We start from the raw sequence: 26364 nt of genomic DNA on the forward strand, positions 1-26364 counted from the left end.
GTCTTATATTATATACATATAAATATACATATACATATACATATACATATATTATATTATATATACATATATTATAAAAAAATGAGTTTATAAAAAAAAACCAAATGACGTTTATAAACAAAATACCGATCGTTGTATGCCTACCGTTGAAAGAAAACTTAAACTGAATTTTTGAGGCACTAAACGACATTTTTTTAATTCTGATTCTTCAGATGCCTGGAGATAACCTCGGGCGATATTCAGATCCGTCTCGTCCCCCCCTTTCCGAAAAGTGGTCATATACCCAAATCCAACTTTCATATCCAAAGTTATGGCTGTTTAAATTTTTTTCGAAAACTGAACTTTGGAAATTCATAACTAACTGTAGAAAAATCCAAATAAATTGAAATTTGTATCAATTCTATGTATTTTTGAATGCTCTACATGCTGGTGTAATCACTATTGCAGTTTGGTTCCTATATCAGTCTAGACTTGCTGATTTACCAACAGAGGGCAAATTTGATATATATATATACATATACATATATTTTACATATAAATTTACCAGCAGATGTCAAAATATTTTCCGATCTTAACACCAATTATCGGAAAAATTTATATGTATAATATATGTTTAATATATGTATAATATATGTATAATATATGTATATATAATATAATATATGTAATAAAATACATGTATATATATGTATATATTATACATATATTATAAAATAATGAGTTTATAAAAAGGAAAAAAAAATTCCATAATTGGATACCATATTTTTTTTCCGGTTTTAGACATAAGTTTCTGGAAAAAAATTTTCCGGTAATTGATGCTAAAACTGGAATTCTTTTTTTTTCCGATTTGGGTACTTTTGAAAATACAGCCCTCTTTGGTTATTTTTTTAAATTTTATTATTTTTTTTTGATATAAATAAAAAAATCGAGGTGAAAACAATATGGCTAATATCCAATTCATAATTGATCCTTGTTCAAAAATTTAGATGTTGATATCCGATATCCGGATATCCGTGTGGATAAGATAATGATATGATTTTATGTTTCAATAATCCGTATCTAAAAAATAGATATACATCATATATTTTAATATATATTATGAAAAGTTTATGTTATTCATCATTATAATTAGATAAATATTACAAACTTTAATATTTTTTATATTATTTTAATAAATATTTAATATAATTCGGATCCATGTCCGTATCCGTCTAATATGTCTGATATCCGCTCCGTATATGTTCCGTTTTCATCCCTATAGGCAAGGCAACACTGGTATTAATGTCAAATTATTTTTACTCCATAAAGTTCCTTTGATTTCGAGAAGAAGATACTTTAAAAAAAAAAAAGAGGTTTAAAGATCAAGGTTAATATTCATAAAAGAGGAGGGTTCAAATGCCTCCATCATGCCTCCATTTTTCTTCATCATTTTTAAAGTTCAAACAGTCGATCCGAACCACTCAATCTAACCTCCAAACTAAAATATGTTTGGAGACCAAATTTTATATTTTTAGGAATATTTTACTATTTTTTTAGATAGGTAGAAAAATATTGTTTTTAGATGGTTCAGATTTACTGATTTTGTACCTATCTAAAAAAATAGTAAAAAAATTCTTAAAAATATAAAATTTGGTCTCCAAACATATTTTAGTATGGAGGTTAGATTGAGCGGTTTGAATCGACTGTTTGAACTTTAAAAATGATGGAGAGAGATGGAGGCACAAAAACATGGAGACATTTGAACCCTCTTCATAAAATATCTTCTATTGAAATTTTAAATCAGTTTAAATCTTATAAAAATATATATTATGAAACGGTATTTTAGATTGAAAAAGAAATTAAAACCGGTAGGTTGCTACCTGCTCTATTATTGAAAAAAAAAATAAGGTACTACAAAAACATGTACAAGTTAATTAGGAGTAGAAAGCTTTATAAAATATTAAAAAGTCCTTTAGACGAAAAGTCAATTGGAATAGAGACATATTATGTGAATCCTTCTAAACAAAACAATTCAGGTGAACCTGTAGGCTATAGATGCATCATATATATTCATGTAAACCAAGGTTCTAAATAGCGTGCTATAGCATTTTCATACCATAAAAGTTATGGTGCTATCAGTGTTATAACGCGCTATTTCGCGCTATAGCTGCGCTATTTGAGCATAGCGCTGTTTTTTTAATCAGTTCGATATAATACGATAAACGCTATTTAAACCTTTGATGTAAACGATGCTTCGGACCATGTGCTCGCAACACCTTTCTATACAAACAGTTGGATTGATCAAAGAAGTGCTTAGTTAATCTGATTCGAAAATTGGTTGCACATACTTAATTAGGTGCAAAACTCATCTGGATCTTATTTGATTCAAAATTGGGAAATTGGATAGCACTGATAAGTTGCACAGTTGGAATGCTCCCTTGAGACTTATTTGAGTCTTCTTAAGTAAAATTTCACCGTTGAAATTAATTTTGTCTCAATCATGGTACACATATTTATTTTTGTTTTCAAATTCCAAAAAATTAATTCAAACTACTCAACATGATGAAATGTGTTTGGAAACCAAATTTTATATTTTTAGAAAAAATATATTATTTTTTAGATAAATACAAAATCACTATTTTGCAAGGTTCTAAATAGCGATTATAGCAGCATAGCTGCGAGACCAAAAAAAAAAGCTATTGCGAATAGCGTAGCTATAGCGGAAGCTATCACACATAGCGATTTTCCCTTTTCAAACTTTATATTCTATATTTCTACTAATTATCAACATAATCAATATTAGAGAATTGATGTAACAACTAAATGACAACTAATCTAAGTCTATACTTTTTATCAATTACGCAAATAAGAAGGAAAAAAATCTAAAAAGTAACATTACTTAATAGTTTATACTTCATGGTATTACATATTATAATAGACAAAGAGCAATTAATTTTATAAGGTAAATGAAGTCAATATAAATATTTAAACATTTTATAATTATAATAATAATCAAAATCAGCTTTCAATTGAAACGAACGATAATAATTTTACAAATGAATACTATAAAAAGAGTAATCAAAATGAAGAATTAGTATTTGAATATTTCTCGATATAGAATGATAGAATAAATCACAAATAAAAATAGAAGCATATAGTTTGGTTTAGTATACTTATCGTAGAATATCATGTAGCATTAGAAATAATAATAGAAGTACAGAAGTCCATATAAATTGCAAAAAGAAAACCATGTAGCATAGCGGTAGCTATAGCGGGTCTCATATAGCGGTAATAGCGGTCAGCTATTATAGCTATAGCGGTCGTAGCTGAGTTAGCGCAATTTTATCTCATAGCTTAGCGTTTATGGTCTGGAAAAGCTATAGCGTAGCTATAGCGCCGCTATAGCTAGCTATTTAGAACCCTACTATTTTGTAAAAGTTACTAAACCATAAAAAATAATGATTTTAAACTATCTAAATAGAATAGTATTTTTTTTTTCAAAAAAACATAAGATTTGATTTCTAAGCATATTTTAATATGAGATCATTTTAAGCAATTAGAATCAACTATTTAAACTTTGAAAAACAAAAATAAGGATGTGAGATATTAATATGCACAAAAACAATGAGACATTTTAATCTTACTCTTATATGAGTAGAACTAGGGTATTCTTAAGTTCAGCAAGTGTCTTTGTAAACTCAACTCTAAAACCTATCGAATTGACTTCAAACAACGGATTCAAACCGTTGAAATCCATTTAACTTTTTTTTTTTTTTGAAAAAGTGGGGATATCACATGTTTCATTACGAAACGCCCAAGTTCTTACAAAAACAATAATAGCTAAACTGAAAATAGAAACAACTAAGGCAAAATACAACCAATAACAGCTAAGTCAACTAAAACAATTAAGACGAATCACTTTAACTTACGAGTGATGCATCTATATGTGAAAATTTTAAAATTTTAAACAATTTTGTATAGAGTCAAGTGGTCAAAAGACGTTCAAAAGATGAATGCATTAAAATTAATTTATAAAACCTTCTAATTTTGACCGCTTGGCTTTATACTAAATTAATTTGAAAGTTTAAAACTTTCATATGTAGACGCATCGCTCGTAAGGTAGAAGAATTTCAACAATTTCTATTCTTCGTTTGAAATCAATCTAATATATTTTAGAGTTGAGTTCACAAAGAGACTTGATGAACTTAGGTGTTTTAGGAACACCTAGTTCTACTCCTCTTATAATATATAGATTAGGTTGTCTTACTGTCTTTCTATTTGGGAGGAATGAAATACTTTATTTTGTTAAGTTAGTATTATAATAGTTACAAAATGCAGGGTATATGTACAGTTTTCATTTTATTATCCCTTACTTTTTCACTTGAGAAAACTTAAATTACTAATGTGCCCATAAGTAAAGGCCGGCTTAATTCGGGCTTTTATGCAAAGTATACGATTCTAGCTATCCACCAGAAACGGTACCGTTTCGGCCCAATAATACCCTTCTAATTAGCAAATGCAAAGAGTTGATCCTGGTTGGTTTCCACGTAACTCCCAAGTCCCATCTTAATTCGTCGATTTGCTTTCGAACCGACGAACCTCCGCCACCTCACTCCTCCCCATTTCACTTCTGGCCATGGCGTCTCCTGTGGCAGATGAACCGTTGGGAGGTCAGATCGACCGTTTATCTGATCTGCCAGACCATGTCCTTCTCCAACCCTTCTTTTTTTTTTTTTTCCTTCCCCACTCACATAGCTGCCCGAACCTCCCTCCTCTCCCGTCGTTTCTGCCATCTCTAGAAAACCTCTTCTGTCCTCCTTCTCCTTGATCCCAACCTTGCATGTCAAATGTCAGAACTTATTCCCTCACTCTAGTCTCTCCCGGAGAAATCTTTGTTCTCCATAGAAAAACCGTTTGATCTCTGCCTGATCACTCCTGCTGGCCTAAGGAGTGTGATTATTCCCTCACTCGAGTCTTTCTCTTTCTTTATATTCAATTGAACCTGCTGTGCTGAGTGTGATTATTTTCTGAATTGCCCCCTTTAGAATACCTTGAACTGAGAGTGATGGATACTGCTGATCTGTGCTCTCAGACAATCAAGAGGTTGACACTAGGTTTAGAGGGTTTTTCCATGGGGCGCTTTCAGGGAGAAATGCCTTTGCTGGAAAAGGCAGTAATAAAAATTGATAGGATGTCTGAGAACAGTGTTGTTGCCATCTATGAGGTATTGAAGACTGCTGCAAATATTCAAGACTCTTGCTTATTCATATGAGTGAGTCTATGGTACTATGCATATCACGGGTTGTTACTGTGCTACGGCTCTATATTTGAGTTTTCAAATCCTAACGGTCGATCCGAACCGTTCATCTTGTTCTCTATATTAATATGTATTTGGAGACCAAATTTTACATTTTTTGAAATTTTTTTCTATTTTTTTAGATATTTAGAAAATCACTTGATCTGAAAATTCTGGACCATCCAAAAACAGTGATTTTCAATAAATCTAAAAAAATAGTAAAAAAATTTCAAAAAATGTAAAATTTGGTCCCCAAACACATATTAATATGGAGAACAAGATGAACGGTTCGGATCAACCGTTAGGATTTGAAAACTCAAATATAGAGCCGTAGCACAATAACAAATCGTAATATGCATAGTACCATAGACTCACTCTATTCATATTGAGGAGGATTGGGTAAATCCAGTGTTACTTTGTTTCTGTTTTTATTTTCTTATTGTGATACTAATTACTAACCATCTTGAAATGTTTTCTGTTAGTTATACTGACTGGGTAAGTTTAATTTGTTCTCATTAATATAAGGTGTGGTAGCAGTCTGATGTGCCAATTAAATACACATTGTTCCTTTCTACTATGTCTTTCTCAAGTAAATCCAACGAAAGACAATTTTTGGAGAAGCAGTACTTAGATTTAGGTAATATTGGAAATGTTCGTGATTTTAGATTTATGAAAAATTATCAAATATAGATAGAAACACACAAGACTTGTTAAAGAGCAGGTTTAGACAGGGGATAATTGTAGTAGGTCATATGATGTAAAAACCTTGATGGGTCAAAAGCAGTCGAGTACTAAAAAAAACACCTTGATGGGTCAAAACTCAAAAGCAGTCTAGTACTTGCAATATATATCTCAATCATTCGATTTTTCTATCCACGAATCACAATGAAGGAACTTTTCTATACGAGAATCTCGACCAAAATAAACGGTTGAAATCAAAATAACAGGTTCCTGTTATTCCCAGGGAATAACAGCAGATTTATTTCCGTTTAATTGTACTGGTAAAAATAAGGTGCTGTTTATTTCCTGATATGAGGCTCGGCCCATGAAGAAGCCTGGCCCATAAATCCGTTAGGAATTGCTTCTTTTGTAATTGTTCTTTTTTTCTTTTCTTCTCCAGTGACGACCTCCTCTACTCTGTGGATCTCCATCTAGTTTATAGTTTTAGGGTTTTAAAAAAGAATCGTAATGTCGGATGAGGCTAATCAAGCGGTATTTCAATTCTACTTTTATTAAGTTTGTTTGAATGCATGCTTTGTTTATTACATCTTCGTATTTATTTGCGGATTTTATGGTCATTTTAGGCGTTTAAGGAGCTCCAAGAGCGCATGATCGAAACGACTGCGAAGCTGAAACAAGTAATTGTTTTTATTTCGAAAGTGCTAAATGTTGTGAAGTTTTGGTTTTGGTTTTGATTTGTGAATTAATCGCTAAATGATACCGCGCTCCCTTTTTAGTGCGATTATGTGAGCGATTAGTTCGTAAGAACAAGTATAAGCTCTCTTCTTGGTTGTATGCTTCAATTGTAACAGTACCTCATCTTAACTAGACTGTCCCTTCTGTAATTTTGGCAATCAACCCTATTTAGAATTTTTTTTATTTTTTTGTAAGTCAATTTAGTTTTATTGTGCGCTCAGTTCGAAAGAGAATATGACTTTTGGTTTTGCGATTTATAAACTGATGGATAAACATCAGTTATATTTTTTTTAAAATATATAATTTTCCTGCTGTGTATAAAATGAACTGTGTTAGCCTTTCAAATTCATGAGATTCAATAAATGCTTTGCAAACTTCATGATTTTTCGTTCAATTTAATTTTTTAAAAGAATTTATGTTCTGATCACCTTACCCTCTAGGAGTTGTAACTAATAAGCATATATTTCTGTTTTTGAAAATGTGTATAAAAATAGGTGGTGAATCAGATGCAGTTAAAAGAAAGGGAGAAGAAACGAGCATATTTGACTCTTGAAGAACTCAAACAAGTACCTGATGATGCTAATACCTACAAAACTATTGGTACCAGCAATATTATTGAAATTTTTCATTTTTTTTTTCTGTTTTATGATATATGATACTCCAAATAATCACAGAAGTCTTTCTATACACCCTTAATATCTCAGTATAGATTGTTCTATGAATTACCAGAATGGTCTATTTTGTAGATTATTTGGTCACATAAACCAAGAAAATAAGTCTTTGGTTCTCTTATACAATTGGGTAATTGTAGTACGAAAATATGTTGCTCTTATGTAATTTAAATATGTTCTGAAACCACAAATGTTATAATAACAGAAGCTTAGTGTATAATAATACTTACTCGTTGATTTCTTTTTGCAGGAAAATTGTAAGTGCCACAAATATACCCGGAAAGGATAACACAGCTTATTTGTAAAGTCGTTCATCATTTTTCTCTCTTTAGTTATTGTAAATAATATTTTTAAAATAATGAAATGTTAAATGCTGATGATTGATTTCATGTATTCTTACTTTGCGTATATAGGTTTGTTTTGGAGCCCAAATCGGTGTTAGTTGATGAGCAGGAAAAGAAGCTCAAAGATTCTGATAATGCTATTTCATCTTTAATGGTACAGTAGTGTTGCTAATTGATATTTATATGCATGTTGCTCCAAGTTTGAACCTTGGGATGGTACCAATCAGCCTGAAATGCTGGTAGTGTTGTAGGAACTGTATCCGTCTGTTATTGGTACATTCTGGTAATGTATCATGCTGATTACAAATTGGTTCTGCACTACCAATACTGTCAAAGAATTATATTAGCAATTATATTAAGTCTGTTATTGGTACATTCTGTTAGGTACGGTTCCCAGTCTGTATGTGCTCCTAAGAATGCCAAAAAAATTTAGTTGCAATTTATAATAATCAAATTTACTGTTTAAACATCAGACAACCAAGGAGATTTTGGAGAAGCAATTAGGGGAGACAGAGACTAATATAAGAGAACTGCTCCAACAAGATCCCAGCCTTGCACAACGAATCATGAATATGGCCATGTAATACTTTTTAATCTAATTTCTGAAATGTTGAGGGCCTTGTTACAAAATTATGCTTGTTTACTCATGTCAGGATCAGTGATTTTATTGGATCTGAAATCTTCTATTATTAGGCAAAAAATTTAGTGTGCTCATATAAAGTTTTGAAATAGACATTTTTTCTGTGAAAACACCATAATATTCAATGTCTCCACAAAAATTTAACATGATTTTTCTATCCTCTTTTAATTATTTAACCTTTTATTTAATTTAATTATTTTAAAAAGAGGTCATGTGCTTCTAATCATCTTCTTCCTCAGCTTCCAGTACTTCATGCCAATTTGTAATGGAATACGAAATATTTTTTATCTTCATTTTCCTTCCCTGGACCTTACCTTACCATAGCTCCATACTATGTATTGTTTTTTCTTCTCCAAGGGAAATGGCAGAGACGAAAACAAACTGCCTCTCTCCTAACAACATTCCTTCTCTACACTCTTCTCCTCGGCCAGCAGCTCACTTGACAGCAACCTCAACACCTTGCTTGACTTCTGCATCATCTGTGACCAGTTAGGTGTGCTTTAGACCTGGAACCGCTTGGACCCATCTCTTTGTGCCACGTGGCACGGGGTGCACTTGGTACTGGAAGACTTGAACCTGACCGGTACAGGCACCTTTTTGGTTCTGTCCCAGCTTGACGGTCTCAAGGTAATTAGCCTCAAATTGAACCTGTTATCAGGTCCCATATCCGATTTATCCCTTCACCAGGCTAAATCTTCTCTCTCTCTCTTACAACAATCTTTTGGGGCCAATTTCTCCCACAATATCCTCTCTAAACTGGCTGTACTGGCTTGACCTATCTCGTAACTTCTCTGGTTCAGTATCAGCTTCCCTTAACCAGCTCACCCGGCTGTATTCAGTTTTGATCTTCATGTAAGCTGCTGTAATTGTTTTCATGTAAGTTTATTTTGGAATCGGAATATCATGTTCATGTTTACAACAGATAAATCTTCAAAGATATGCATGAAATCTTAACTTGCGTGTTCAGAAATTTTCTCTACATGTTACTTCAAAAGGTAATTTTGTCTTAATGCATTGGGTTAATATAATAAATAATTCAACAAATGCTAATGTTTGTTCGTATTGCTGATCTTTGTAAAATCTCTGGTAAACAAAAAAAACCTTCAGCAGTTTAAGGAAAATAGATGGTATATCATCCCTGATTCCAATTCATTAGCAGCACAGCGCCTCAATTATTGTACAAGACACTTTTATTTAAGATTAGAAGATAATATGGGTCAATCAATTTTTTAAATAATTAAATAAAAGGTTAAATAAAAGGTTAAATAATTTAGTTTTTGTGAGGTAATGACTATCATGGTGTTTTAATGATTTTTTTTTTTAACTATTTTAAAAGTTTATATGTACACTAGAAATTTTTCATTATTAATATTTGTAGTGCACAGAGTGGTCAATTTTCTTCTCTTAAATGTTAGTAATTTCGGATTCGACACTTTCTATGTTTATAAGATAGCGAAGTTTGCAAAACCTGAACAATGATAGTAATAGGAAACAAATTTATTGCGCTATTTGTTAATCTTTTAATCCTACGTGTTGTACAATTTCAATATTGAATGGACTAAATTGACAATTTGACATATTTGTATTCTCCAATTCGTAATAATATATAGTATGAAGAAACGAATTTTCATCCTTCAATTTTGATGAAAAAACTATTTTGTTTTTGTTTTTTATTTCTCCAAAACATCATTGGCTCGTTAAAGATAAAAAATACATTGCTGTTTGATGTGTGTGATAGATTTTAATTATTTATAATGAGTATGGTTACTATGTCATCGGTGTCATTTTAGTCGTGGTGTTATTGGCTCCAAAATCTATCAAATAGGTTTCAAATAACGAATTCAAACTGTTCAAATTGATATGCCTCACGAGTGATGCATTACATGTAAAATTTATAAATTTTTGAATTCATTTTGTATGAAATCAAGCATTAAAAAAAAATTAAGGTTTTTAAGTTAATTTTAATGCATTTATTTTTTTATTATATTTTTATCACTTGATTTCATGTTGAATGAATTAAAAATTTTAATTTGTGTATGTAAATACATCACTCATAAAATATATCGGTTCAAAATGCGTAAAATATTTCAAAATTTACTGCATAAAGCAAAGATGAATCATTAAATTAAATCCCATGAGCCTTTTCTCAAACCTGTAAACCTTTTCTCAAATTAGTAAAAGGCAAGGCCGACTACCTTTTTCAGTTTTTCCTTTCAAAAAAAGAAGAAGAATTAGAGAAAAAAGAAATTGGCAATAGTTTTCGTCGCGCCTTAATTAAAGAACAATTCGTGTTAATTGATAGGTTTGTTTTGGAGTCTAAAATCGGTGTTAGTTAATGATCAGGAAAAGAAGCTCAGAGATTCTGATCATGCTATTTCATCTTTTAATCCTACGTGTTGCACAATTTAAATATTGAATGGACTAAATTGACAATTTGACATATTTCTATTCTCCAATTCGTAATAAATATATATTATGACGAAAAGAACTTTTCATCCTTCAATTTTGATAAAACAACTTTTTGGCTTTTTTATTTTTCTCAGAAACATAATCGGTAATTAAATTGAAGATAAGAAATGAGTTGAATGTAGGGATGTAAATTTGGCGTGTCGTGTCTAGTCGTGAGGTTATGTGAGTCGATTTTGTATATTTTGCGATCAAAATCACAGAAAATAATCATTGCCATGCAAATAGTTACAATATATTAGTTATGCTATGATCAAATGTGACGATAAAATTTTTATATTTGATTATATTAGTCACTTTTAGTTATATTTTTTAATCATGAGTAGTTATATTGTTCACTTTTTATTTTTATTTTTTATTTTTAATTGTTAAACTTTTTTATATAAGAAAAAATTAGAAAAAAAATATGAAACAAATTGTAATTAATTATGTTGTACAAAAATATTTATATGTATAAAAATATATTTATTGTCTAAATTTTAAATTGTTGTTTGAAATATATGATGAGATAAATTGTTATGTTATTTTTGTTACGTATGCTTACGTTTGGTCACATGTTGTGTCGTGTTGTGATCAGACTAGTACATATACTCTTTTTCTTTCGAAGAATCATCACGACACGCAAATGAACACGGCATCCATGTCATGTTGTGATCGTGACTTTTTTACATGCTTATTCTATGTTGATGCATGTTACAGATCATTAATAAATCACTGCATAAAGGAAAATTTATTATAGATTTTTTTTTTGCAAATGATTAAAGGAAAAATAAATCCTTAAATTAAAGCCCCATGAAACCGTTCTCAATCCCTTCTAAAAGTGCATAAATATCTCCAGAAATTACTGCATAAAGCAAAGATAAATCATTAAAATAAATTCCATGAAACCATTTTCAAACCTATAAGTTTCCCAAAATGCTGCATTCAAATTAGTAACAGTAAAGGCTTTTTTCCTTTATAAAAAAAGAGAGGAAAAAATAATAATTGAAAACACCCAGCAAGTAACGAATTCGTATCACCTAAGCTACCATAATATTTTTGTTTGAATCTCAACCATCTAATCATAATCCACACGATTATTAAAGCGTTCTCGTGTGTTCCACTAAAGACCGAATCGGCCGGATTATAATCGAACGGCCATGATCCAAACGGAAATATTTTGTTACCTCAGAGAATAAGGATTCGTAAGTAACGGTTAGTTTCTGGCTTGATCTATTCACCTATGACCATATCTTCTTATCTAATTAATCCCAGAGATATCAACCCCACAAAAGTACAAATAATTTCTTCAAAAACAGTACAGTACTTTTACCAATTCCATGTCCAGAAGACAACAAATCATGTGGCATGTGTCAAATGTCGTCAAACTCAACACTCTCATTAATGGACACGTGTCATGTAACACCCAAGCTCGCTCTCTCTCCACTCGGAAATAAATCTCTCCACTCGCATCATTTAATGTACAACCTCTCTCTCGTTGTGGAACAGCTGTCTCTGTTTTCATCTCTTTTACTTCTTTGTTGCAACACCTCTTTGCCTCCTCCCTTCTTTTCTCTGTGTGGATTGTGGGTTTTTGAGAGGAGAAACAATGGCGGTGGATCCAAGACAACTATTGGCAGGTTTTTTGACAATCTCCATGTTTGTCATGGTTGGTAACATGATCAAGAGAGATCATTTTGACACCTTTGAGGTATTTTTAGTTGATTTATTTTCCTAAATAATATAATGGTGCTATTTGAATTGGTACTGATTAATTTCCTAATTGGTCTTGACATGAAGTAAATTAGAAGAGCATGATTTTGATTTTGATTTATTTATTTTTTAGGTGGCACTTTCGGATTCGACCGGGGTTGAAGTGAATGTAATAAAGGTGGAGGAGAAAAAAATAACTCAAGTGGCCAAGTTTACTACCATTCCAACAAAAAACATTGCTTCTAATAAAGAGATTATCAGTCAATGTTGGGTCAAACCTTCACCAAGTAAAGATTTCGCCAATAATCTTATAAACTGAAATATTAAGATTTTTTTTTTAATGATTTGTTACGAATTTGACTTCACTGGTTTTAATTTTTACCAGAGCCAGTGGCTAATTCAGAAGGTTTTGTTACATTCTCCCTGACAACTGGTCCCGAATTTCATATATCTCAGGTTTTTGTTTCAAAGTTTCATATTTCAGGTCTTTGATTAATTTTATTGGGTTTTGGTTGAGTTCATTCCATTAATTATTCACATATTTGGTTATTAATTGTGAAAATGGTTAATTAATTGGAAGGTCGCCGATGCGGTTGTTATAGCAAGTTATTTAGGTGCCTCTCTAGTGCTCCCAACTATTAGAGGAAATGAAGTAGGTGTGAAGAGGTATATTCCTTTTGTTGTTTCTATATGCATTGTAATTGTGAATTGATTACTTTTCTATTTTAGATATAAGGCAAATTCATATCATACAAGTTAGATGCTGTAATTTTGCTTCAGTATTTCATATAAACTCCTACTATAAGATAATTACTTCTATTTATATAAATTTAATTTCCAGGAATTTCCATGACATGTATGATGTACAGAAATTCACAACTAGTCTCAGTGGTATAGTCAAAATCGCGCATAAACTCCCACCAGAATTTGCCTCAAAGAAGCCAATTATAATTCGAGTTCCAAACCGAGTCACAGAGGAATTCATTTCAGAAACCATAGAACCTATTTTCCAAACAAGCAATTACATACACCTTTCCATAGTTTTCCCTTCAATTAGTCTCATCAGGAGAGATTCCCAAAACAAAGACTTAAATGCAGTTGCATGTCAAGCCATGTTTCATAGCTTGCAACTGAAACCCGACTTACGGGAAGTAGCAGTGAAAATGGTTGAAAAATTGAAAGCACTTGGCATGGAAAATGGGGGTCGATTTGTGGCAATCGATTTTAGGTCAGATATACTTAACAAAAGAAGTTGCATGGTGGTGAGAGGAAGTAGAAAGAGTTGTTACAATGCAAGTGAAGTTGCAGAATTTTTGAAGAAATTAGGGTTCAATGCCAATTCATTGGTGTATTTAACTGAGACTTGGTGGCATGAGGGGCTTAGTCCTTTGAAAGAAGCTTTCCCCAACACCTACACAAAGGTAGTAAAATAATGATGGTGCTAATTGAAAAAAAAAAACTGTGCAAAGTAATACATTAAGATGGGCCTGTAACCATTTATTGGGCCTTCAAAGGTAAAGCAATTAGCACGACCCATGTCTGGTTATAAACAGTTCTCTATAATGTGATGACATAGCGGTTTAGTTGGTAAAATTATCATAAAATTAGGGGTAGTGATATTAACAAATGAAATCATGCCTTAATTAATTGGTCAAGAAGGCATGCATGGTTTGATAATGGGTGCTTGTCCGAGTTCATCATTTATTTCCAGTAATTTATCTTGAGTTGAAAGAACACTCAAAACTTAAAAACTTTGTCTAATCATTCAGTTTCAATTGACAAACTGACCAATTATTAAAAAAAAATAAACAATTTACCATTATTTGACATAGCATTACAGATCAAACAGACCCATCATTTGTATATCAGTTTTGTACAATTCCCTTGCTTATAGAATATTACTTTCTGCATAATTATCTTTGGTTTTGTGGCAGGATGACATAATTCCAGCTGAAAAGAAACGACTATTTCTTCAAGTAGGAAATGGAGACCTACAAAGAGCCCTTGATTTCCACATATGCTCTAACAGTGACACCTTCGTACCGGCCATTTCGGGTATGTTTTATGGTAATGTAGCGGGTCAGAGAATCATATCGGGTCGGACTCAGATCTTGGTACCATCACAAAATGTTGGTTACTCTGCAGCTGCCTCTGATTTCGTGTCGGCATATGTTTCCAAGGAAAGCCATCTTTCTTACTCTTGCCTTTGTTAGAAGAAAATAATTAGATGGATGCATATGATTTGATGCCATAGATTTTGAGTGCCAATATGTAATTAGAGGAGTTATATTATGTACCGAGTACTTCCGAGTTAGAAGTGATGCTTAGTGATTTTCTTTTATGAATTCTTCATTCCATATTTGTGAAAAGAATTGCATGATGCCAAATCAAGTTTAAGTACAACTTGAAAAAACTAAAATTAATTCAATTTTTTTGGCACAACTGGGAGAAGAAAATAATAATTCTCATGCAATATGGTAGTTGGTGTTGGATCATTATCCAACAAGTTGTACTTTTAATTCAATTTTAAGTTTATATGTCAAATAATTATGTATTCTATCACTAGATTTGAATTATTTTTAGTCATTAAAAAGTCTCATACTAGATGTGGAATTTTATATTATTGAGCAACCTGAAATAAAACAAGTATCAGAAGAATGAAAAGTTGGAAAAACAAACAACCATGTAACATGAAACATTCCTTGACGAGTAAAAAGAGTAACTGCATCCGAATTTATTAACCATATAACTAATAATCAATTAAAAACATTTTTTATGAGGACAACCTAAAAGGACGATATGACATTGACGAGCTTGTCAATATTGATAGAAGAAGATCCGTCACTCTTGATGGAAAGAGATGCTTCATGTTTCAAAGCTCTCATTCTTTGCCAAATTTGAACACCCTCATCCTCTTTCATTAACCGTTTGATCACCTTTACAATTTCCCCTCTCTCTAGTTTGCCCTCTAACTCGATACCAACCTTCCAAACATGTGTTACATATCGAGCATTTCCCATTTGATCGGCAAACTGTGGCCTACAGATCATGGGGACCCCTTCACAGATAGCCTCAAGTGTCGAATTCCAGCCATTATGTGTCCAGAAGGCACCAACTGCAGCATGTCCCAAGACCTCCTGTTGTGGAGCCCAACTGATTATCTTTCCATGGCCACTTATCACCTCGATAAACCTGTCAGGCAATTCAACTTCATCCTTTCCGAGGATTGAACCCGGTCGAATCACCCAAATAAAAGGCTGGCCACTGTCAGCCAAACCCCAAGCAGTCTCGATGAGCTCCTCAAATTTCATACAAGCATGGCTACCAAAACTCACATAAAGCACAGAGCCGACAGCTTGCTTGTCCAACCACTCTAAACAACTACCATCTTCATCCAGCAAATTGCTTCTGGAAGGCGGAGTGAACTTATGGAGAGGACCGATACAAAACACAGGAACTGGTATTGCTTTTTGGAACTTCTCTACCTCTGTACTTTCAATGGCATCGAAAGTGTTTACAATGATTCCCGAGGATGCTCTTATAGCATCCATACTGTGTGTTAATGAGTCACCTATCACTTCATGGTTGCAATTGCCAAAACGCGGCAAGTCCCTCATTCGGAGAGGGGCAAGTTCTATTACTGGCATGTTCAATTGCGATTCTGTTCAAAAATGAATTGAAGAAGATATATTAATTACAATAATGGACATATATATATGTTGGAGTCTATAGCGTTTTTGTGTTGAGCAATAAATATATACTAACCTTGCACTGGTATGTAACCTTTCTGGACCAATTGAGGAAATGTCAAGTACCAATTTAGAGTGGCAGCACTACCGGTCCTAAGTACAAAAGTCGGAACACCAAGCCTATTCGCAAGATATTGTAAGTTGTACCAGTGTGTGTCCCGGATCAAGCATGCGACAGACTCTTCATTTTTCTCAGAAAGAACGCTTGTCAAACAATCATAAAATAGCTGCTCACAACTATTGTTCCAAGCTATCACTCGATGCACCATGTCATCATCCAGGGATCCTAACTGATTTGATATTTCCCCATCTTTGACCAAGATGAAGCGGTACAAAGGATATCTGGTGGAATCGATGGAGTTGAAGCTAGTGTGAAAAATGGTGATGGAGAAGCCGCGAGAATGGAGAATTGCAGCAATCTCTAACATTGGATTAATGTGGCCTTGATAAGGCACTGGAAACAATAGCACTCTTTTTCCCATGAATTTTTTAGTGAGTAGTTCTTGAACTGAGAACAGAGGTTGGTAAAGCCAAAGAAAAGAGAAATTGAGATGTACAACCTCTGTAGGGAAATTCAACTTAATATAGCAATAACACTACAACAGTGACTTTTCCATTAAACTTGTACTTTCAATTTTCTATTCCTGCGCTATATTCTGAATAATGATTTTATTTCTCACAGAAGTTATTATTACTAAACACAATTAGAGAAGAGGAAAAGAGCATTCAGAGCAAAGATATTTATTTTCCATTCACCATCTCGATTAACAATTTTCTGATCACTTTTTCAAGGAAAAATTGTGAGATTGCCACTATAAAACCTTGAAATTATGAGGTTGCCACTACAAACTTCAAAATTGTGAGAATGCCACTATAAAACGTCCATAATTGTGAAAATGCAATTAACAGTGTATTCTTATAATATTTTTAGAGTGAGTCTATGGTACTATGCATATCACGGGTTGTTACCGTGCTACGGCTCTATATTCGAGTTTTCAAATCCCAACGGTCGATCTGAACCATTCATCTTGTTCTCCATATTAATATGTGTTTGGAGACCAAATTTTATATTTTTTGAAAATTTTTACTATTTTTTTAGATATTTAGAAAATCACTTGATCTGAAAATTCTGGACCATCCAAAAACAGTGATTTTCAATAAATCTAAAAAAATAGTAAAACAATTTCAAAAAATGTAAAATTTGGTCTCCAAACACATATTAATATGGAGAACAAGATGAACGGTTCGGATCGACCATTAGGATTTGAAAACTCGAATATAGAGCCGTAGCACGGTAACAAATCGTAATATGCATAGTACCATAGACTCACTCATATTTTTATCAAAAATTAATTTGAAGATGCAATATCAACTGGAGTGTTACTTTTTTTGTATGAAGGGTATAATCGGAATACAAAATTATGTATATCAAAACAGTATTTTTCAGTTATTTTTTGATAAAAATATTATAAAAATACACTGTTAATGACATTTTCACAATTATGAACGTTTTATAGTGGCATTCTCACAATTTTGAAGTTTGTAGTGGCAATCTCACAATTTCAAGGTTTTATAGTGGCATTCTCACAATTTCCCCCTTTTTCAAATATCATTATTTTATCGTATTTTTTCCTAACTAGTAATTACTCTTTTTAACTATATCTTAATTATATTGCTAAACAATTCTAAAAGATACAAATAGAAAGATTGCAGAAAATTGTGCTTAATATTAAATAATGAGGGCCGATATTTTTAGTGCTCGTAGAGAAAATATTTTACATGTTTACCGGATTTGCTCTTTTTAATTTTTTTTTTCTATCTTAAAGCAAACAATGGTCTTAAAGGAAAGTTATGGATGCATTGAAAGAAAATGGATAGCAATGTATTTTTTATGGAAATCACTAATAAGGAATGTATTTTTCTTTATAAGTTTTCATCCTTATTTTTTTTTATAAGTTTTTAATCAATACTCTTTCCCGAAAGTTTTATTGATACCCAAAATTATTATAAAATTACGCAATCTACCCACTTTTTTGTGGGATTTCGAAAATTGCCCCTTTCGGTTACTAAATAACCGGACCAAGGCATGCTTTCCGGTGCTTAAATCACCGAACCAATTTTCTTGGTCCGGTTATTTAGTAATCGGTTTTGTTGTTTTGTCTTTTTTTTTTTTACAAAACAGAAATTTTTACATTTTTAAAAAAAAAATTATTGAAATATTACAAATGTTGAATATATTTCTTTAAAAATAGATGGAATATAATATAATTTGATTTATTAGAAAGAATGTAACAAATAACCCGGAATAACATTTTTCAGACTGTAACAAATTTATATATTTCTTTGTGTTATTGGAAAAAAATAATATGCTTTGAATGTGAGTTATTGATCGCGGTTCAAAAGTCAATTCTAGGTAATACAAAAAATATTGTGATCCTTCTAGTACATTTAATTTCTAAAAGGTTGTATCTATTTTGAGAATTCTTTTTGAATAACAATAATTAAATAACTTAAAGTTTTTATTTTTTTAAATAGATACAACTTTTTAGAAATTAAATGTGCTAGAAGATGACAATATTTTGTATTTACCTAGAAGTGACTTTTGAACCGGGATCAATAACTCAGAATCCAAGCATTTTTATTTTTTTTCCAATAACACATAAAGAAATATATTAATTTTTCTTACAGCTGTGAAAAATCCAGTCTAAAAAATATTGATCCGGGTTATTTGTTGCAATCTTTCTAATAAATCAAATTATATTGTATTTGATATATTTTCAAATAAATATATTCAACATTTCTAATATTTCAGTACAAAAAATAAATAAAAATTTAAATTTTTTGTTTTGTAAAAAAAAACGACAACAACAACAACAACAAAACCGGTTACTAAATAACCGGATGAATTTATTGAAAGCCAAAACATGCTTTCCGGTTACTAAATAACCGGACCAATACATGCTTTCCGGTTATTTAGTCACCAGATCAAGAAAATTGGTCCGGTGATTTAATCACCGGAAAGCATGTCTTGGTCCGGTTATTTAGTAACCGGAGGGACAATTTTCGTAATCCCCTGAAAAAGTGGGTAAATTGCTTAATTTTATAATAATTTTGGATATTAATAAAAATTTCGGTACTCTTTCTGCAATGGAAGTTAAATAAAGTTTTCATCTTTTGATTATTCGGTAGTAGTTGACTCTATTGTGATTATTACAAATAATCTTAGTTTATAAATTCGATAGTAGTTAACTTAATTTGCGTTACTTTACCCTTTCGAAAAAATTAGAGAAGTATTATTATACTGCATAACTACTATATATAGAAAGTAGTGATATTGCTCAAGTCTAATCTTTTATTATTTGTTATTACCCTTGTGTATTAATAGAAGCAATTATTAAATGATATAGAGAAAGTTATAATGAAACACGCAAAGATTTAAGACAACAAAGAAAATCATTACCTTGCACAAGATTAGCTCGCCTCTTGTATTCAAGAATCTCCAAGTTATTGCTCGATCATTCTGTGATTTTCTTTTCGTTGTTCTGATTCTGTAATTCTAAAATTCATAGTATAAAATATAAAAGGAAAATTATTTCTCTCAAATTATCAAATTTAAAAGTGAGAGTGAAAGGAGAGATATCTTTTGCTCCATTTCAAAGAAAAGAAATAATAAATGAGACAGAGAGAAAGACCTTGCTCAAGAGAGAGAAGTAATCAAGCAAATCCAATGAAGACAAAGAAAAGAAATAATAAATGAGACAGAGACTCAGAGAGAGAGAAGCAATCAAGCAAATCCAATGAAGACAACAAAATTAGGGGTGTCAATGGGTTCGATACGGGTAGAGTAAAATTATTTTTATATCCATATCCACTAAGAATTGACCTTATCCATACCCTATTCATACCCGTTAAGAATTTTTCTTACCCTATCCTATCCATACCCGCTAAATTTAATTAGCGGGTAACGAAACGATAGTGGACAAATAATGAATAATACAAATATAATAGTTTTATTATTTTTACAAATAAACTATCAAAACTTATTATGTCATGCATATGCAATCACAATTACTAATATAAAATTAAAATATAAATATGTAATTAATTCTAAGTAATAATTTTTTATTAAGCAAAAAAAAAAAATTCACAAATATCTCTTCTAACAAATTCAATTCCTTAACTAAATAATAAATTAACATTCAAATAAAAAAAGTAAAATATTTAGCATAATATTATTTTTATGATATAATTTATTTTATATAATTACTCATTACCCAACGGGTACGAAATAACATTTACCTGTACTCATATCCGTTTATCTAACAAAAAAAAATCTTTACCCATATTCATACCCAATAAGTTAACCAAAAAAAAAATCTTACCCATACCCATCTTATCGAATATGATACTAGTTCAGAATATTATATACAATTTGGATGCTATGTTTTAGTTCAACTGAGATTGTGCAAGGGAAAAGAACAATATATTTATTTATTTCTAGTAGAAAAAAGAAAAATCTATTGAATGAGATGGTATATGTATGGATTTCTTTTTTTTTTTCATGTTCATAGCTGTTGCGTTGCCTTCTGGTAATGCGCCTGAAAATCGCTTTGTGATGTTTATTCACTATTCAAAGGTCAAATGTAGTCTATGCTAGTTACTCTCTGTGTTTTAGAACGCTGATATTGAAGAAAAGGAAGGCGAGGGAAGCGTGGTTGGCTCTAACCGAAGGCAGTTGCTCTAGAACCAAATATTTTGCGAGGAACGGAAGGGAGAGAAGGTGAACGCCGTGTAGAAATTTAGTGATTTTGATCACCTCTGGATTGGGTATAGGGGAGGTGAACTTTGTCTCCTTTTTTTTTCTTTCCGTCCCTTTTCATTACACATCCTTCGGAAAACGAAACAATGAATTTTTAACAAGCTAATATTTAAAGCATCTGTTAAACACTCTCAATCTTTTCATAAGCAAATAATGCAAACAATAAATGTAATCTAGATGAATGATAGCGAAACAGTCCCCTCACAGAAAGCTGTCTGTTTCTTCCTAGTAGTATAAAAAGGACAGATATAATTCATGCAATTTGCCAAGAAAAAAAAGATGGTCCACTTGATTTCTAGTGCAGACAGATGTCACGCCGTTATTGGTTAAAAGCTGGAAAAAGAGAACTGATTGAACACCATAACAGAAGTATTAAAATGATAGATTTTGTTTGATTTGCCACCAACTTATAGGCACGTGTTATTAGGCTAATAGGCTTAAACATGACTCTTGTGAAACCAGGACTAAAGTTCGAAAATTTAGAGCAGATATTAGACCCACTTTGCTCCAATAGAGGAGCATGATTGACCCTTTGCTAACAAATGAAACACAAGAAAGTTACAATTACAAGTATCTCATCCCATGGAGGGGTTAAATTCAAGGACTCCTTTTAAACAAGCAGGAAACTGGTAACACAAAACATAAACGTGGTAATATAATCAAATAACAAATAAGCAACTGAGAGAGATATTCTACAAATTAAACTAGCGAACTGTGGATTCACTCACTCACCAAGGGAGCATATCTCTAGTACCTAGAGCAACACACACTGAGCAATAACTTGTATCACTTGACATGTAAAAAATACATTGCACTAAACAACAATATATTACTCTTTGATTGAATCCCCAGCAAAACATTGAGCTGAAGAATCATATCAGTACAACAATACAATAGTAACAAACACTAAATAAAACACCATTTTTTTTACTCTAATAGAATTCAAGTCAAGAGAAGATCATTAGTACCAAAATGAGGTGGCCTCATACAAACACGCACTTCATGCTCTTCAGGCCCAGATCGGTGCTTTGGTACAATTATCTCTAGCACAGAACCGGCTTCATCAAAATACGCCTCTAATTTAGCATTTTCAGGAATACGGGTTGCTAAAGGTATTTCTCTTATGAACTCACCAGGTGGGCAGTGTTCAGGCGTATTATCTGTTAACTTAAATATCCGGTCATGCCTCTTCACATATGGCATACGTGCTGTGCTAATACAAAGTATTTTCACTATGCCATGTGTGAGACTATTTCTCCAGGAGACCTTGACCCGTTGTTGATCCGCAAATGGCAAACTAACCATTATGAGGTACCCTTGTTCATCTTCGTATATTGTTTTTGCTGCAGTCACGGGCCCACATGTCTGTCTCATAACACCTGTGAATTCACTTACCCATTGCGGTTCAAGTTGGATTGCTGAATGCATCTCCACATCTTGCATATGGGTCGCGCCTACCCGTTCCGTGCATGGATTCAGAGGCAAGAAGCACTCCTCTTGATCCATACCATTATGTGCAAATAAGTCTTTTCTTCTCTTGCAACTAGAAACGGGTGAGAGATCCATGCCGTCCTCCCCGGATCTATCAGATGGGGATGAGAGATTCAAACCCAACCCGTTAAGGAGCTTCTTCGAATTGTTGTTTTTTAAGCTTGGTGGAGCAGGTATGCACCTTTCAAGCTCAAACTCTGAATTGGGAAGATTTCTCCAAGACCCGAAATCGCTTGCTTCAAGCGGAATCGAGAAATTCAATTCACGACCCGTTATCTCTGCCCACCTTTTCTTATCCCCCTCAGAAATCAGGGCCAAATTAGGTAAATGCACCACCTCAATACCATGTATGCATTGCGGGTTGGAGAGGCCACGATAGTGTTTCCTCTGCATCCGGTGGGACCGCACAAAACCCTTATCTACACTAAAAGGGAATTGCGGTTCACCGGGTCGGGAATGGCCATTCATATAACTCCTCAATTGCATCTTACCAAGAGCATTCTCTGGCCTCTCCTTGAAAACCCACATGTACATGTTCTCCATGTCATGTTGCACTAAGAAAGAATCTAACCGCAAATCAGATTTCTCAAACCCGTTAATCCCATTAACATCTCGCACAATTTTGCTCTTGGATTTGTCTGAAAGAAGAGGTTTAAAGTAGAAGTTGAAAAAGAACCAAGCACCCCATATGCTGTCTCCCCTCTTAGCAGCCTTGCGATTACTGGGTTTAGGAAGGGTTATCATAGCATCTGTGTCAAAAAGCAGGTGGGACCCAAGACCAACTTCTAGAAGGTCACTCGGGTCGGTGTTAGAGAAGGGGAGGTTAATGTCAGGAGGTGGGCCCGAGAGGGCAGTTTGATGGTGGGACCGTTGCTGGATTAAGAGCTCACGCTCACACTCTTCATGGGAAGAGTTGGATAAGACCACAGGAAGGGGCACACAAGAGGGGGCCACACCAGAAGAGTCCATTGTATCGAGATCCCTCATCTTAATAAAATCTATTGCTTGTTGCGTTGCATATATAGTATCAAGCATCCACCACACCTAGCTCCCTGTCAAAACAAACCTACTAATTAAACCAGCACTGGTGCACTCAAGGAAAATATAATTATAAACTAAACCTGCTCCATATTAGTGAAAATTGTAAACCAATTGCACAAAATATGTACTAATGATCAGCCGTCACTTTTTGAAGAATTATTGTACGACTGTACTCTTGAAAAGGGGTAACCCGACTTCTCACACAAAACAAAACAAAACAAAAACATCTAAGAGCAAAAGAAAGCAGAGAGTTAGAAACTAAAATATTGGGTACATTTTAAGAACCTATCTCCTCTCTCTTTTGAAAATATTGGCGGGGCTGCCAAACTTTTATTGACTCTCTCTCTCTCTCTCTCTTTTTGAAAACCTGGCAGTGGCTGACTCTCTCTCTCTCTCTCTCTTTTTGAAATCTTCACAGAGGCTGCGAGGTCATGAATGGGGCTCGAACTCAAAACCTTTGGGTAGCCACAGTCCTAGTACTTTTTTCCTAGCCAACTGTGCTACCACCCCATCTCCTCTCACTCTCTCTCTCTCATAGACTTGTAAACAACAAAAATTAATAAAAACATCCAATTACAGAATCATTTACATCACCTCAATTCATAACCAGAATAATACATAAAGCAAAAAAAACATAAATTGGAATACATTAGCATATTAAAATTAAGATAGGAGCGTTTATGGAAATAACTGACCTTTCTATTTACTTTTTCTGGATGAACTGAACCTTCGATTATCTTTGCATGAAGTCCAGCAAATGTCTTCTCAATGAAAGAAACATTTAAAGAAATTACAAGTTAAAAGGAGCTATTGAATTTACAGAAGAAAAATATTTAAATCAACCCCACTAGTAAGACTTGTACTGATTCTGAATATACTGGGATTATATATTTAAAAGTGACTTAATCATTTTCAAGTTCTTCCTGTAATTACGTTCATTAAGCCTTTTACATTATTTTTCTTTCTATTCCTTTTAATGTACACAACAAGTAGAGAGAGAGAGAGTAAAAATTGAAAAGCTGATGAACTTTTTAAGATTCAACCAAATTAACAAATCAAAAGGCACAACAAGGTAGAAAAGAAACCTGATCTCTCATGCAGCAATCTTCTATGCTTGTGGTCTCAGTATTTTTAATCAGAGAACAACATATAACTTAAAAAATCCTCCCTTATCCTTCTGATCTACTGTGATAATACAGAAAACAACATATAACTTAAACACTAAGAATTCATACAGCAAGGATCATTATAACATTATAAGATGCCCATAATCCAAAGAAAAATGAATCAGCAAGCTATGACAGATAAAGAATAAAGGTTAAAATGAGAATTTTTAAAGATTTATTTATTTTATGTGGTGTCAACTATTGGAGAAACAGTCATGGCTCCCTATAACAATAGAGGGCATTGTCTAAGAATGGAGACATTAGTTAAGCTAAGATATAATTGACTAAAGAAAAATATTAAAGAGAAATTAATGCTTTTGGTTATTTAAAATTTACTAGCAAGCTCCAGTTCATTATATACCTAAAATGATCAATTTTCATACACCTCTCACAATGGTGGTTCAATTGTTCTTACTATTAGTTTGTAATACATTAATATTGAAAAAAAAGGAATGCAAACATTGTGCCTAAATGATTTACAAATTACAATGTTGTCAAAACATTTTTTTTGTGTGTGATTGTGAAAAGAAAAATTAAATGCCCAATAATATTTTTTACCCCATATTGGATGATATCACTTGTAAATTCTTTCATGTTCTCTTGCAACTTTTTTATTGGTTTAATAAAATTTCAAACAGGCAAACCCAACTTTCTTAAAACACAATATTTCATTGAAAAAAAAAATCATCTTCTTTAAATCTAAACAAAAGAAAATTAATTAAATGGACGGGCTGCACTAAAAATTATTCAAGAGCAATGAAATTACTCCACGTTGACAATCACTTTTTTTATAAAAAATAAAATAATTTTCTAGGAAAATCAACAGAGATAAAAAGAAACGCACCAAAGGAATTACCGTCTCTTCCATTCAGATGCACATTGAGAGGTTCGAATCGAACCAAATCATTGCACAAATCGGATATTCCCATTGTATTGTTTCCTGAGAGAAAGAGATTGCAGAGAAGATCCCAATCTTCTCCGTTTAATACTCCGCTTGTGGCGAGACGATGAAGTGGGAGAAGCGAAAATGGGGCATGAGCGAGAAATTGACCAGAGGCGGAGGAGATAGAGACAAATTAAGCGTTAACTGAACGCAAATCGTGCAAGAAAGGGGAAATAGCAGAAGAAATTGAGAGGAGATAGTAAGCTAAGGGAGAGGCAGCGTGAGGAAGAAGGAGCGAGGAAGAGAGCATAAAAAGAGAAAGCAACAAAATATCGGAGAGGAAGAGAGAGAAGGAAGGAAGGATTAAGTACTGTAGAATCATCTAGAATGGTTAAATTGAGGGTTGAGATCAACTCACGATGAGATCGAACGGATTAGAATCCAAAACTGAGGTGCACTGTTGAAACATGCGTGTAGGGATTCATATCCAGTGCGGTACCGTACCGTGTAAAAAAAAATCTTTATTGTCCGTTATAATCTGGCACGAATCTCAAAGCAAAGCTTCTAGTGAACGAAATGAGTTTAGTTATTATACAAGGTAAGGTACCACAGGGACATTCATCTGGTTGGTAGAGGATTTATGTTTGGAAAAGTAAATGAAGGGCTCCTATCAGTTCGGAATACTATTCATTATAATGCATAAAATAGTTA

General features: G+C 32.8%; 4 protein-coding genes across 8 annotated transcripts; 2 read left to right on the forward strand and 2 right to left on the reverse strand.

Annotated features, from left to right (window-relative positions):
• The first annotated feature begins 6347 nt into the window (after positions 1–6347).
• On the forward strand, positions 6348–8456 carry PFD1 (PREFOLDIN 1). Its single transcript, XM_078310285.1, has 5 exons — positions 6348–6487; positions 6580–6633; positions 7186–7292; positions 7773–7860; positions 8180–8456. Exons 1-5 carry the CDS (start codon positions 6464–6466, stop codon positions 8288–8290), a joined length of 384 nt encoding a protein of 127 aa, XP_078166411.1. The 5' UTR covers positions 6348–6463; the 3' UTR covers positions 8291–8456.
• A 3768-nt stretch (positions 8457–12224) lies between these two features.
• LOC144560157 (protein MANNAN SYNTHESIS-RELATED 1-like) lies at positions 12225–14849 on the forward strand. Its single transcript, XM_078309336.1, has 6 exons — positions 12225–12502; positions 12638–12791; positions 12890–12960; positions 13085–13170; positions 13346–13925; positions 14439–14849. The coding sequence occupies exons 1-6, from the start codon at positions 12401–12403 to the stop codon at positions 14715–14717; spliced, it is 1272 nt and encodes a 423-aa protein (XP_078165462.1). The 5' UTR covers positions 12225–12400; the 3' UTR covers positions 14718–14849.
• A 365-nt stretch (positions 14850–15214) lies between these two features.
• LOC144560160 (UDP-glycosyltransferase 76B1-like) lies at positions 15215–19905 on the reverse strand. 2 transcript variants are annotated; one of them, XM_078309343.1, is made up of 3 exons: positions 19714–19905; positions 16270–16761; positions 15215–16165 (listed from the first exon to the last, which is right to left on the reverse strand). In XM_078309343.1, the coding sequence occupies exons 2-3, from the start codon at positions 16733–16735 to the stop codon at positions 15291–15293; spliced, it is 1341 nt and encodes a 446-aa protein (XP_078165469.1). In that variant the 5' UTR covers positions 16736–16761; positions 19714–19905; the 3' UTR covers positions 15215–15290. The 2 variants fall into 2 exon arrangements, with proteins under 2 accessions (XP_078165469.1, XP_078165468.1); XM_078309342.1 differs by lacking the exon at positions 19714–19905 and having other exon boundaries at positions 16270–16953.
• Positions 19906–21716: 1811 nt separating this feature from the next.
• On the reverse strand, positions 21717–25988 carry LOC144560159 (uncharacterized). Of its 4 annotated transcripts, none has more exons than XM_078309339.1 (4): positions 25615–25988; positions 24690–24789; positions 24300–24365; positions 21717–23615 (listed from the first exon to the last, which is right to left on the reverse strand). In XM_078309339.1, exon 4 carries the CDS (start codon positions 23596–23598, stop codon positions 22015–22017), a length of 1584 nt encoding a protein of 527 aa, XP_078165465.1. In that variant the 5' UTR covers positions 23599–23615; positions 24300–24365; positions 24690–24789; positions 25615–25988; the 3' UTR covers positions 21717–22014. The 4 variants fall into 4 exon arrangements, with proteins under 4 accessions (XP_078165465.1, XP_078165466.1, XP_078165463.1 ...); XM_078309340.1 differs by having other exon boundaries at positions 24690–24786; positions 25615–25974; XM_078309337.1 differs by lacking the exon at positions 24300–24365 and having other exon boundaries at positions 25615–25982.
• Between the last annotated feature and the right edge of the window lie 376 nt (positions 25989–26364).

Source organism: Carex rostrata, chromosome 10 (assembly GCF_964058835.1).
Source record: "Carex rostrata chromosome 10, lpCarRost1.2, whole genome shotgun sequence".
Taxonomy (NCBI): Eukaryota; Viridiplantae; Streptophyta; class Magnoliopsida; order Poales; family Cyperaceae; genus Carex; species Carex rostrata.